The sequence below is a fragment of the Desmodus rotundus genome, chromosome 5 (genome assembly GCF_022682495.2).
Source record: "Desmodus rotundus isolate HL8 chromosome 5, HLdesRot8A.1, whole genome shotgun sequence".
NCBI classification, from domain to species: domain Eukaryota; kingdom Metazoa; phylum Chordata; class Mammalia; order Chiroptera; family Phyllostomidae; genus Desmodus; species Desmodus rotundus.
In genome coordinates this window covers 159085333-159099117 of record NC_071391.1, presented here as the reverse complement: position 1 = coordinate 159099117, position 13785 = coordinate 159085333, and the positions used below count along the sequence as shown (strand labels likewise).

The following is a 13785-nucleotide window of genomic DNA, read 5'->3' as shown; positions in this document are numbered from 1 at the left end:
AGTGGGTCCTGGAGAAAAGGCAGTGGACAGAGCAGACTCTGCACGCACCACACAACCCCGTTCTCGCTGATCACAGTAACTCAACGGAGGCGCTGCCTCAACAGGTCTGGTCAAACACTTGTATGTTTTAAGAACACACGACATCCAAGAGTGAAAGAGGCTGTTTCAGACGAATGAGCTCCCACTCAAAGGACCTTTCTAAGCAGCCAATGGCCAGGCATCTGTGAATGCTCTAGTAAAGGATAGCTAATGGAGTAGAGAAGCTGGACAGGCTTGCCATAGAGGTCCTTTCTAATCCAGAATTCTCTGTTTAAATCAGAGGATCACAAGTACCAGCTGGCCAGGTAGTCACTGGCAAATCTTACTAGTTGAACCACATAAGATTCTTTTAATTTAATTTAATATTTATAAGAGACAAGTAAAAACACAGAAAAACCAAAAATACATATGTGCTAATATTTTTTAATGCACTTACCTTCTAAATTGTTGGTATGTTTGGTATCTGTGGGTCATTATTTTTTCCAGTAACTTAATAAACCTTTTTAAAGTTCTTACTTTAGTGTCCAGATCAAGATAGACTTCTTTTGCCTCTTGATACTGCCTATTTTATGAACAAAATATTAAGTAAATAAAAGCCATTAAAAGAAACATAAAAAGAAGTTGACTCTCAAGTATATTTAATGGGGAAGAACAGGAAGTAGAGGAGTGCTGAGGGGCCCAGCGGTAGAGTTCATAAATCTCCAAACAAAATCCGTCACCAGAGTGAGCGTGGGCTGCCCTGACCGGGGGAGCTGTTAGTGGGGCTGGGCAGGAACCAAGTCCAGCCCTACGGAAGGCCAAGAAAGCATAGGAGGAAAGTGCCCAGGTGGGGCCCAGAGGTGGCAGGACTTAGAGAATACTAGGAAACATATACCTTCTAAAACTGAGGGATCATACTGGAAGGCAATAAATGTTTCCCTCAGTGACAGATGCGAATATGGGAAGAGAGAACAGAGAAATTAGGATTCCTTCCATCCTCCAACCCAAGCTGAACTGACAAGGAGGCAGAGAAGGCATGGCTCCTCAGAAGTGATATTACAGAGGGCAACAGCTATTGCTGCAGAGAGGGAGAGGAAGTTCCTGACAAAGTATGAAAGGCAACCCTAGCCAAGACTCCCACAGGGACCCGTCCCATCCTCCTTCAAAGGCCCAGGCCAGGAAAAGCCAACTAATTAAAAAATGAGTAACAAGAGAGGCACCAGCATGGCCCCCACACAAAGATATCTATGGCAGTAGGGGCCGGGGGTGGGGAGTGGGGGGAAGAGCTGGGAAAGAAAGAGCAGCAAAACTCCCCCTATAGACAAAGAAAACTTATTAGAACAATGACTTCACAAAGCAGAATATAAATGTAATTGAACACTATGAATTAAAACAAAACAAATGCTACCAGGAAGGAAGACCTCAAAACAGAAATGAAAAAAACTGAAAGAAAAGATAAGGTGATAACCAGACAAGAGGAGGTGAAGTGAGAACTTGCCGTATTCGTGGTAGGAGGGCAAGTTAGCCCCCACCTCTGCAAAAAAAAGAGAAGGAAAGGAGAACAAGACAAAACGAGAAGCTGATACTAAGGGGCAAACACACGGCACCAAAAACAGAAATGAGAAAAGAAGTTGTGTGGAAAAGAGAAAATGGTTAGATAAAATATATGGAGAAGACAAAGGATATACAACATATGTGTAAATGAAGACCTCAAAAAGAAAATTAAACAACAGAATAGAAAATATTTATAAGTAAAATACAAGGAAACTTTTAAGAAATAAGACTTAAATCTGTACACTGAAAAAGCACACTGTGTATCATGGGGGAAAGTCACAGATTCGGGCATTCCAGACAAGTTATCGGACTTAAGAGACCACTGCTATCATGAACAGATGCTCGAGAGACAGAAGATTGTATATTTCACTAAACTATTCTTCAACTCAACGTTAAAGACAAACAGTTTTGAACATGCAAAAACACACAAAAATATTATTCATGTAGCCATTCAGGAAGCAATTACAGGATACTTTTTCAAATGCTGCAGAGCCATTTTTAAAAATATATAAAACATTCCTCATGCCCAAAATATTGAAAAAGCACATAAAAATTTCACAGAAAAAAATATCATTCTGTAATGAATTTTGTAAAAATTCAGAGGAAAAGAGTTCGTTTATTATTAACCACACACATGTGACACACTAGTTTGGCTATAAACTACATGCCACAGTAACATTTAATCCAAATTTAAAATTTGCATGTAAACATTTATTTTTTGTCTTGATAATATATACAGATAACATGATAAAGCAGAAAAGCTACCAACTACTTACCTCGTTATTTCCTCTCGATCTCCGTGACTAGCATGTTCTGCCTGAATCTTTTGTCTTAATCTATTAATTTCTTTGTCTAGAATTGATGCAGACTTTTTTACTTCTATCCGCTCTGGGCAGATCTGTCTTGCTTGAGACATTTTCTCCTAAGATAACAGATATTTAGTATCTTTAAAACTCTTCTTTGAGATAACAACTCACTGTATTATTAGTGCCAAAACAGGCAAAGTAAAATTCTAAACTTAGATCTACAAAATGTATTTTAATTACACTTAGTATCAATGTTATTTCTACAAGTTTTATATTGAGCATATAGTCCAGAGTCGTCATACATCTTCAAAAGACAATCACATTACTATACACACCTTTACTAGTTTGTAAGAACCCCACAACTTCCTATTGAAACACATTTCAAGTAGCAGTTATGAAGTTTGGCACACTGGGTACTGAAGTCAGAGGTAGCTTTCTGTGTGTTCTAGGATGGACTCTGAACACTAAATAGCACTGAAAACTCAAACAAAAAGACCTCTATTAAAACTAGAGGTTTGTAAAATATTAAAAAACTCAAAGCACTTTACCACATAGAACTTATTTTATATTCACACCATTCCATATGGTAAGTTTTGAATACATAAGGCAATAGATTACAGTTTCCATCATTTCCTAAGATAAATAAAGGCACAGTTGGAATCCATCTTTTCTAGTTTAGACCAAGGGTGCCTTCAGCTTATCTCTAGAAACAGGAACATGCTTACAGCTGTCAACGTGGGTGTCCAGTGAGGAGGAGCTGAACTGCAGCCCAGACCACTCCCAACTACTCAGAGGCAAGGGTGACTTTTCTGACCACAAGGCTGCCACCTGTTTGCCCAACTGGGCATCTAAGGAGCTCTGTCAGTAGAGAGGGAGGGCCACTCTCCAGCCCCCAGAGGCTCGACGTCTGACTGCTACGGTCTAGCCCAAAGTCCTCTTTGTGTTGTCTGTTTAAGCCCCAACTCTCTGAGAGTCCCCAAGTCTCCTTCTCTCTTCATTTACCAAAACAGCTGTTAGTTTATACAAGACAGATATTCACTGGACTATTTATCTATGTTTGCAAACATGACATTAAGGAAAATGCACTTTAAAAATCAGGACTAAGGTTGAAAACAAAAACGTAAAACCAAAAATGATGGACAACCTCTAGTTCTTTTTCTTTCATATCCAGTTCTCGTTTCTTTTTATTTAAAGTATTCAAGTGTTCTTTTTGTTTTTCTTCATAATGCTGTTTCCCTCGTTTTTGGGTATCTACTTCAGAATCAGCAAGGTTTAATTCATCCTGTTTGAAGAAAGCCAAAATAATCTCTAAAGGAAACATTGTTTAAAAAAAAATTACCAGCACAGCTATAAAACTAACTGACAACTCCACAAAGCGGTCAGGGCTATGCTGCTTCGAGACATAAGTGTTGGAGTCGTATCCAGATGTGTCTGAATAGAAGTGAGGAGTTTCCCCAAATTAAGAAGTCACATTATTATATTTAAATTCTTATATGAAGTCTCCATATATCATGGTGCTTTCAACTTTCTTTTGGTAAACAAGGTAGTCTGTGGGAAGCCACATTAGCCGGCAAAGATTTAAAGGAGGCACAGCCTGGTGAAAGGTCAGGGGTGTCCAACCTTTTGGTGTCTCTGGGCCACACTGGAAGAAGAGTTTTCTTGGGCCACACATTAAATACACTGTGACATATAATCACACAAAAAAATCTCATAATGTTTTAAGTAAATTTACGATTTTGTGTTGGGCTGCATTCCCAGCTACCCCGAGCTGCGCGTGGCCCGCAGGCGGGGGGTGGACACCCCTGGATGCACACAGTCATTAATTACAGCAGCTTTCTCACACAATGATCTAGCAGTTGACTACATTACAGTTGATTTGGACATTTTAAAAATATATACATTTTTAGACTCCATCATGGAGATTTTATTTTAGGTCTGGAATCCCCAAATCTCAATTTTTGAAATGACTCTTGTTTTAAGACCACTAAGTAAGTTTAGACTCTCAGAGAGTTTGCTCATTTGGTTACAAATGTAAATAAAATGTATAGAGCAATTTATCTGTAATAGCCCCAAACTAGAAACACCTGCCTATCAATAGGCAAATGAATAAACAAACTCTGGTATATCAAACAGAATGGAAAACTATTTGGCAATAAAAAGGAATGTATTATTGATTCAGGTAAAAATATGGATGATTACCATAATCAAAAAGAACCTTTTATTGTACTCATTTTTTCTTTCCAAATCTAGAGTATTCAGTATGTACTAGATAGTGTGTGGTAGGCTCTGAAAAAGGTCAAACCCCACAAAAGTAAGAGTACATGATATGTGATTCTAACTTACGTAATTCTAGGAAATGTGCAGACTGTAGTAATAGAAAGCAGATTAACGGTTTTCTGGGGACAAGGGGCAGGAGGTAGGGAGGGATGGATTACAAAGAGGCATGAGGAAACTTTTGCGCATGAAGAGTATGTTCTTTTTTCTAATTGTGCAGTTTTATAGGTATATACACACCACATTTTTCGGACCGTAAGACACACCTAGGTTTTTCACCACCATCCCCACAAAGCGAGCCAGGTAAGCTACATTCTGACTATAAGATGCACCCCCGTTTTCCTCCCAAATTTGGGGGTGGGGAAATGTGTCTTATAGTCCGAAAAATACGGTACATGTCAAAACTTAAGAAAATTTAAGAAATACACTTATTTGTGTATTTACTGAATGTCACTTACATCACAATAAAACTGTTTTTAAAAAGCTCCTGATTTAAGAACCACCAAATTAAATTTCAGTTTGTTTCTTGAGCCTAGCACTGGTCGTGTTCAGCCTCAAGAGTTGCAGTTTTAAACAGAGAAAGAACCAAGTAACAACCAAATAGCAGTAACAGAATCATGAAAGACAGAATATATTGAAATATCCCAAAAAGGAAAATGGGTATCTAAATACTAAAAATATTTGCCTCATTTAACAGAGGACTTAGGCTATTTCCTAATCTAAGAATACAAATTTTTCTATTTTGTTCATATTGATAAAAATACCACCTACAATAGATGTGATATTATGTAGCTTTTCTAAAAGAGTTCCATTAAAAATCAAAACATTATTACACGAAGGATGAAGGTAAGCAGTTCTGTTACCTTAAATAGCATAATAGAAAATGGTTGCGATTTGTGTAGCAGGAGATATTACAATTAGAAATTGGAACAGCTTAAGAAGTAAAATGGTTATTTTCCAATCATTTTTGGTAAAAGCTGTCAAAATGAATAGGCCCACATTTGCTTTAGGGAACCAATTTGTTGCTTTAGGAAACCGAAGGGGTAAACCGTATCAGGGCACATTTGTGCTAGGTTAATCCTCCCTCCTGGCAAACTTGGGGAGGGAAAGACTTAACTTGTAAAATAATAGGAACAGTACTAGAGATGTTAATGATCCCTTTCTCCACATTTACCACGGCCATTTGGTTTGTCCTTGTATATTTAATAAATTCATGTCCTGGGTACCATCAAATTTAAAACTAAAAGAAAGCAAGAGAGTATTTCACTTAATTTCATGTTATTGATGGTGAAACAAAGAACTAGACATGTTAAAATCAGGTTAATGACATTCATCCTGGTTTTGGGGTGAGGACTAGGTTGGGTTAGGTCTGAAATGAAACTTTGATGCAGGCCTAAACCTGTAGTTTCTAACCTGTAAGAAGTTATAGCCTTTAAAAGATAAGCTGAGATGCTAGAAGGGACAGGATCCTTGAAAAACGTTATTGTTTGGATACCAAAATCAATTTTAGTTACTCAGCACCACTGGATAAACTGCTACTAGTTTTATGCAAACCTACATTAATTATGAGGTTTTGAAAACTATAAAACATGAAATCTTGGAATTTTCAGAAGCATAGTTACCCTCAATACAAATAAACTCTCATTAACTATATCAGACACAGACGCCCTTCTACGGCAATAATGCTAAATGTGGGCCACACTCCCTGACCAACAAGTTTAATACACAACTAAAGCATCTAGCATGGTAGTTTGCAGGGTATTTAAAAATAAACTGTGCAGGCCCTGTCCAGTAGGTTAGAGTGTTGTCCCCGATATGCCAAGATTGCAGGTTCGATCCCCAGTCAGGGCACATTCAAAAACCAACCCATATATAAATGCATAATTAAGCGAAACAACAAATGGATGTTTAGTTCTTTCCCCTGTACTTTCTCTCTCTAAAATCAATCAGTAAAAATAAAATAACTGTTCAAAGTGAGAAAAATATTTCCTATGCCAAGATTTCAATGACTGACTACATGTTTAAACTCTACTCTCCACCACCCCTGTCACAAAATGAACAAATGCCCTGAGAGCAAACAGATTATGTCTAGAAACTGTTAATGTATAATGACTAGAGTTTCTCAGGAATTATTTTGTTAGCCAAACCCTCTTTGTCCTACAGTTACTGATGGCTGTGTGGTGTGATATTACGAAGGAAAACCTCTTGGCTACTGGCTGATTGCATGCAGGTTAACTGAAGGACTCACCTCCTAGCTTTCAGTTATTTGCAGCCAAGGCAAAGAGCTAAGATCAAGAATTCTTACTGCCTTCTGCCCATATTTTCTGCTCTTGAACTTATTTATGGACTCCCAATTCCAGGAGTTGCTTTAGCTTAGAGGTCCCTAAAAGAACAGAACACAGCTTACTCTTCATCATTTCTTGTTTTTAATTTTAAACTGTTTGGGATAAATAATTTAGGCACTAATCTATCTTTTTCTATATCATTTTAGCATATTTCACCATTTTGATTTTGTCACACTGTTCAATCCTTTACCCATTTAAAGAAATGTTTTAATCTTACCTTTGTTGTAACTTTACTGCTCTGATTCCTGAGTTCTGAATTCTACCTTGTCTATTCTTAAAATTTTTCTCATTTATTTTATTCTCTTATTCTATTTTCTTTTAAAAGCTAATTTGCCTTTTTTTACCTTTGACTTTGTCTTTTAAATTCTTATTTCCTGTAACAACTACTCACTTATTTGTCTGTCTCAGCATTTAATACATTTTCCTTCCCCATAACTTTAATATTTATATATTCTTAATCAGTTAGTCTATTTTCCTATTTTTTATTCTCATACAAAATAGGAAAAAAATTAATCCACATTAGGTTACAACGGCAGGCAGGAACCCCAGCTCCATGGACGGCAGCTACAGAGAAATCTACCACAGACAGCTACTCCTCTAACTTCCTCTAATATTCTCTTAACTCTTCGTTATGACATTTTTTAAATTTTTCAGTAAACACAATGACTAAAATTTTTTATGCATGCAAATTCTTTTAAACTTTAAAATATCTAAATACATTTTGATTCACAGGGGATAATTAATTTTCCTGCAAAAAAGAAAAAAGGAGTACGGTTAGAGTGATATCATCAAATACCCCACTTCTCTTAAAATATATAAATCATTCTTCTCAGCATCTTATAAGTAAAATTTGAAGTTCTGAGAATTAAGATATTCATAAAAATGATAATGACAAAATATTGATAACTAAGCTAATATACAGCTTGGGGAGATTTATACAATTTAACTGTTGAAAAATTTTATTTTCCTAAATTTGGTTTCAAAAAACATGGGTTAATAAAAAAATCAATAGAATTCAAGCTAGACTGTAACTGAGACATGCCCATAAACGGGAACTGGGTAGCACTGCATTTCAAGGTGGCCTGAGTTACTGAAGGAAAGGTAGGACAACAGAAAGGTAAGCACAGAAGCAGTGTAGACAGACAAGACGTCCCTGGCTCTGGCTCTAAAAAAAGAAGGAAGTGAGAAAATGAAGAGAGGGCAAAGGCTGTAATCTTCTGGGAGAAACAGAAACTTGGCAACTCATTCTCATAAAGCCATGGGCAGAAGAATTTAATTCTAATAGACCTAATGAGAAAATTTGGTTTACATCCTGTTTTTTATGTGGTTATATTTACACTGAGCCATATATTCTGATAGGGCGCATCTAGTGAGTACACTGTAGATATGAAACTAAAACATAAGATGCATACAGAGTAACAGCACTACATACCTTAAGTGGGTCTGCTTGCTCTGATAGCTGATTAACTTTCAGTTTAATTGCATTATACTTGCTTTCTGCTTCTACTTTCAGATTTTTAAGATATTCCATAGTTTCTTTTTGTTGTTCCATCTTTTCCTCAGCCATTTTCATTTTCATTTTATTGTCTTTAGCTTCATCTTCCTGGTTACATTTACAAAGCACAGACGGTTAATTAAAATACTTTTGTTATCAGGTAGAAAAATAGTACAAACAATTCTGAGAGGAAAAAACTACAGGCTATGGGCAAATCAGATCAAAGACAAATTCAAAAATAACAAGAGATAACATTTAGGACACAACTTAAAACTATATTGTGTTTGAGATCATAATCAAAAGGAATAACCTTTATTCTGTCTACTCACTTTTCTTTCAAAATGTAGTGCATATAAATAGCCACCTTGGTCAGACAATGTGTTAGAGGCTGAGTAAAAACAATAAGACATAGTGCACACCTTTAAGAAACTTAAGTCTATCAGTGAAAGGAATTAAAGCAGAAAATAAAATGGGGAAAATAAGATTATGAATAAAAGATGAAGACAAATTCTCATGACAGTAAAGCTCGGCCGGTGCAGGGACTTCATCTGCCTTGTTCACTGTTATATCCCTCCGCCGTTAAAACACTACAGCACAGACACTAATTAATACTTATTTATTTTAACAAGACTCTGCAATCTATCTAATCTGTTGTTTACTGTAACTCAGAGAAGCTAAGCTGAATATCATAAATAGTTGCCCGAAAAAAAAAAACCAGAGTAACAAATATGTGGTTCATTAAAATGAAAACCAGTGACCTGGAAAAAGATGAATGCAAGGAGACCACCTACCACTGACTGAGAGACAGCCACTGACATTGATACTGATTAACTCTGGAAAATACTCTGCTAAGCAGTTTGGTTTAAAATGCCACTTTTTAATTTTAAGTGCACAATTAAGCTTTGATAAAGTTCTGTTTCATGCAGGAGCTGACAAAATCTATTACTATGCATGCCAGTTATATAAATAAAACATTAAGGAACTTGAAGGCTATATTCCAGGTAATTTCTACCTTATCTGTAAATGGAGACAGCAATCATAAAAACATAGCCTCAATGAAAAGGATTAAAAAAAATTGGAGTGTAGATGCTAGTAAACTAAATGACCATTTTGTCCTTTATAACATTAAATTGAGGAAAAGAATCTTACCAAGGTTGCAATATCTACAGACTGATGTTCTTCTATATTCTCAAGCTCTTGAATTTCAGAAAAATTTTTTCTTATTTTCATCTGAAATAAAGTATTTAGATTTTAGTAGTATAAAAATAAATAAAAAATAAATGCCCTGGAAAAGATACACACACACACACACTTTATGTTACAAAAGAGTTCTGTATTTAATGAAAAAGACACATTATTATTAAATGAACCAAAGTAAGTTATGTATCCTATCTGCCATGATCATCCTCATTGGTAATCCATTCCCACGCAAAAAAGATGTTAAGTACTCCATCTTCCCATTTCAAATGATGACAATGTTGAATCCACAGAGAAAATATTGTTCTGAAATATCCAGATTCAAGTCATGGAAAGATTACTCTAATCCAGTGGTTCTCAAAGCACAACTCAAGTACCTCCTCGGTGCCTCTCAAGCTCTTCCAGGTGTTCACAAGGTCAAAACTGGTCTCATAAAAACACCAAGACATTATTCACCATTTTTAAGTGTGTCGGTTTATAATTCTATGATGTGTACGTAATATCACAACAGATTGACTGCAGAAGCTCTCATGATAATTCAGCTGTAGTAAATAATAGATATTTACTACAAAAACATAAAAGTGTCAAACTTCTTACTAAATAGGTATGGTTTTGGAAAAGATATTTTTCATAAGAATGTTAGTTATGTTAACAAATGATGAGTTAATTATTTTTAAGTGAACTAATAAATACTCTCAAATTTTATTTTTTAACAATGTAAATACTGATAGATAAAACCCACATACGTGAAAGCCCGATTAAGACTGTAAAGGGGCTTGAGGCCAGAAAGTTTGAGAACTCCTCTAACTAAATAAATGGTAGAATTTTTAAAAATAGCTTGTAAGTGATAAGTTGAGAAAACAAAGTGATGTATTTTTTTATACCTGTAACTCTTTATAATGAAGTTGGTACCTTCTAAGAAGTTCTTCATTGTGTTTAATATCCTTTTCAAGGGCAGACAAATGGTGCTGAAGATTTAATATCTGGGCCTTCTTATTCTCAACCTCATTCTCCAAGTGGCTAGATAGAGGAGAGGATAAAAAACTCTTTAAATCTATTTCTGAATATTATAAATTCTTTGGATCTTCACAAAGAAAAGTTTGTTTTTAGTAGCTTATTTGCAAAACCCTATTCAATCAAACCAGTTCTATACTCCTACCAAATTATAACACGAAAAAAGATTTCACGAAACATCTAAACTGCAGTCAAATTTTACTTATTTCATTAGTAAGTATCTATGCTACGATTTCTGTGGGACAGACATTGTGAATGCTGATAGGTAGAGGTAAGAGAATTAAGACATGAAGGACTCAAACAAAAAAGAAAACACAATCAGGAAATAAACCATAGCATTAAAACGGGAACAGTACACTACTTTTCCATAGAACCATGGGACAAAAGAGTCTGGGAGAAATGACAACTGAACTGCAGTCTGAAGTTTTCAACAGCTGGACCAACTAGGGGAGAGAATGGAAAGAAATGCACAAAGGCACAGAAGGGTGAAAAGATAAAATCGACAGATGAGCATTTACTCCTGGTGAACAAATGCTATGAATGTCTGGGAAGTAAAAGTGGAGGAGAGGAGGGCAATGAAAATGGATGGAGGATAAAGTAAAGAGAAGCTAAGGCCACACAGGCCTCCTGCCAGCTGTCATTGTCTTCAGAAATGATCTTTTCTGGCCTCCCCTACCCAAGCACCTGTCTCCCAAAGTTGTGTGCCTGGTGGAGGAGGACCAGCTCAGCAGGTAAGGAAAACTTCTCTGATGGAGAGCGCATGTCATATTTCAATAACATGCATTATTTTCCCACATATTAACATCTCTGAAATCATCTTTCAGTCCATGGTTCAATTAGCAGCATTTTTTTTTTACTGATATATAAAATAACACAGCATTTTAAATTTGATGAAATAGTGTAACTGTGTTACCTTGCTGAAATTCTCGAAAGTAAAAAATAATCAATAGCCCTGGCTGGTGTGGCTCAGCCACGGCTATTGATTAGTGGATTGAACGCTGGCCTGTGAACCAAAAGGTCGCTGGTTCGATTCCCAGTCAGGACATGCCTGGGTTGTGGGCCAGGTCCCCATTTGAGGGCATGTGAGAGGCAACTGATCGCTGTACCTCTCCCTCTCTTCTTCTCTCCCTCTCCCTCTAAAAGTAAATAAATAAAATCTTATTTAAAAAATAAATAATTGTTAGCTGAATAACTGATAAATTATGAAAGTAAGGAAAGGAGAATAACTGTGGTATTTCCGGTAAAAATGGAGCCAGATGCCAGAAATTTAAGATGGGTCCTTGGATTTAATAATAAATGTTTATCATACATAAATCTATTCCTTTATTAACACATAATCATTTTGCTAAAAATAACAAAAAATTTACTAAGGAAACAAACTTTGAAACTTAAAGAGTCTAAAGTAAAAACCAACATACAATATTGTTATTAAACGATTTTCTGAATATTTAGAATAAATGTAAAGACTCAACGTAACTTACATAAACAAAAAGACTAAATTTTACAACTTCCTTTTTTCTGGGTAGGACAAATTCTGTTGCATATTTGCAAATACTGCTTCTCCTTAGTTTTAATTACTTTTTACATGGAGAAGGGCCATGTGCTACCTAATAAAATATGGACGAAACCTCCGCTCAGTAAGTGTGAGCTGCTGGTGTGGGATGGACACTTGTTCTAGGCACAGCCTATCTCAATAGCACACTCCTGACTCTCGCCCTTCACTCTGCTGTGTGTGTCTCCTTACTGCCTGACCTTGACCTGGTTAATCTCTCTTTACAGTCCATCTCTACCTTCCTAATACAAGCTCTAGGAGAGAGAAATTATTTTGTACTTTGTATCCTGTTGCATCTTGCGCCTAGGATCAGGGTCTGGCATATTAGGTATTCATTCAGAATCTTTTTTAAAGAACATAAAAAAATAAAATTGGAAAAACATACTCCAGAAAATTATATTAAAATGTTCTGGTGTTTTCAAAGTCCAAAAGTCCACAGGTAATTTTTTTTAAAAAAGGTGTTTATTGATTTTAGAGAGAGAGGAAGGAAGGGGAAAGAGAGAGATTCTCAAAATTCTTCATAAAGCAACTACTTATATAGTAATATGAAGTGAACTCCAAAGGAAGCAGTAGAAATAATATAGCAAAGCTATACTGGACACCAACCTTATTTCAGAATCCACATCTCTGCTTAGGAATTTAGGTCTTGTATATTCAGATGAATAGTAACGTCCTGCAAAAACCTGATCACCATCAGCAGTGAAAGCTTCTCTACAATTCTTAGGTGGCTTTTGGGACTGCATTACTGCACGAGCTACAGAATTATTCTAAAAACAACAGAGGAAAAATATACTCTTTAGGTTGTGCCAAAGCATTTCTGATCCACAAAATTTCAAATTGTTACCTGTCATTGTTTTAAGAGTAAGTATTTTTACTTATTCAAGTAAAATAATTCCATAAAATTAAATAAAAGAGGAGTGGGGAGAAAATGCAGACAACTGTAACTGAACAACAATAAAAAGAAAATAAATAAAAGAATTAAAAAAAAAAAAACACTTTCAAGACACAAAGAATTAAAACTATTAATTCTTTAAAATAACACAGTAAATAATGCTATATGATAAACTGATACATTTTATTTTTAAATAAATTCTACTATTGCTATCCATTTACAATTAAAAATTATTTAAGTAACTTTTCACATGAAAATATTTACTTTAAACCAGTTTATACAAATCTCGTTTTTTCTAAATGACTTTTACACCCTAGAAATGATGCAACGGAACAGCAAATTCCAATAAAGAGTAAGATACTAAAATATGTTGGAAAAGCCTAGAAATATTTAAGCCCTGGAGGAAGTAAAAAGGGAAATTAGGCTTCACTGAGTTCCTGTCAACCTTTCTGGGCACAGACATTTACAACAGAACTTCATTATTTTCTTTCACATATCATTCCAAAATACGATAGAGCCAAGCCCACAAATAATTGCAAGGTGAACTTGCAATATATACACACACCCGGATCACCAATACCATTACTCCTCAGTTTCCATTAATGAGAAAAACAGGTATTATTGTGTTTGTCTTGATT

At 35.6% G+C, this 13785-nt stretch overlaps 1 protein-coding gene across 2 annotated transcripts in view; it reads right to left on the bottom strand.

Moving 5' to 3' along the window:
• SMC6 (structural maintenance of chromosomes 6) overlaps positions 1–13785 on the bottom strand; it is a 60821-nt gene that overhangs the window by 12454 nt on the left and 34582 nt on the right. The window contains exons 17-23 of one of the 2 annotated variants that reach the window (XM_024552482.3): positions 12862–13022; positions 10574–10709; positions 9642–9722; positions 8430–8600; positions 3523–3660; positions 2349–2494; positions 476–601 (exon numbers count right to left, since the gene is read on the bottom strand). In XM_024552482.3, the coding sequence (XP_024408250.1) occupies positions 476–601; positions 2349–2494; positions 3523–3660; positions 8430–8600; positions 9642–9722; positions 10574–10709; positions 12862–13022 (959 nt within the window). The remainder of the gene's footprint in view (positions 1–475; positions 602–2348; positions 2495–3522; positions 3661–8429; positions 8601–9641; positions 9723–10573; positions 10710–12861; positions 13023–13785) is intronic. The other variant, XM_053924334.1, reaches the window with a different exon arrangement.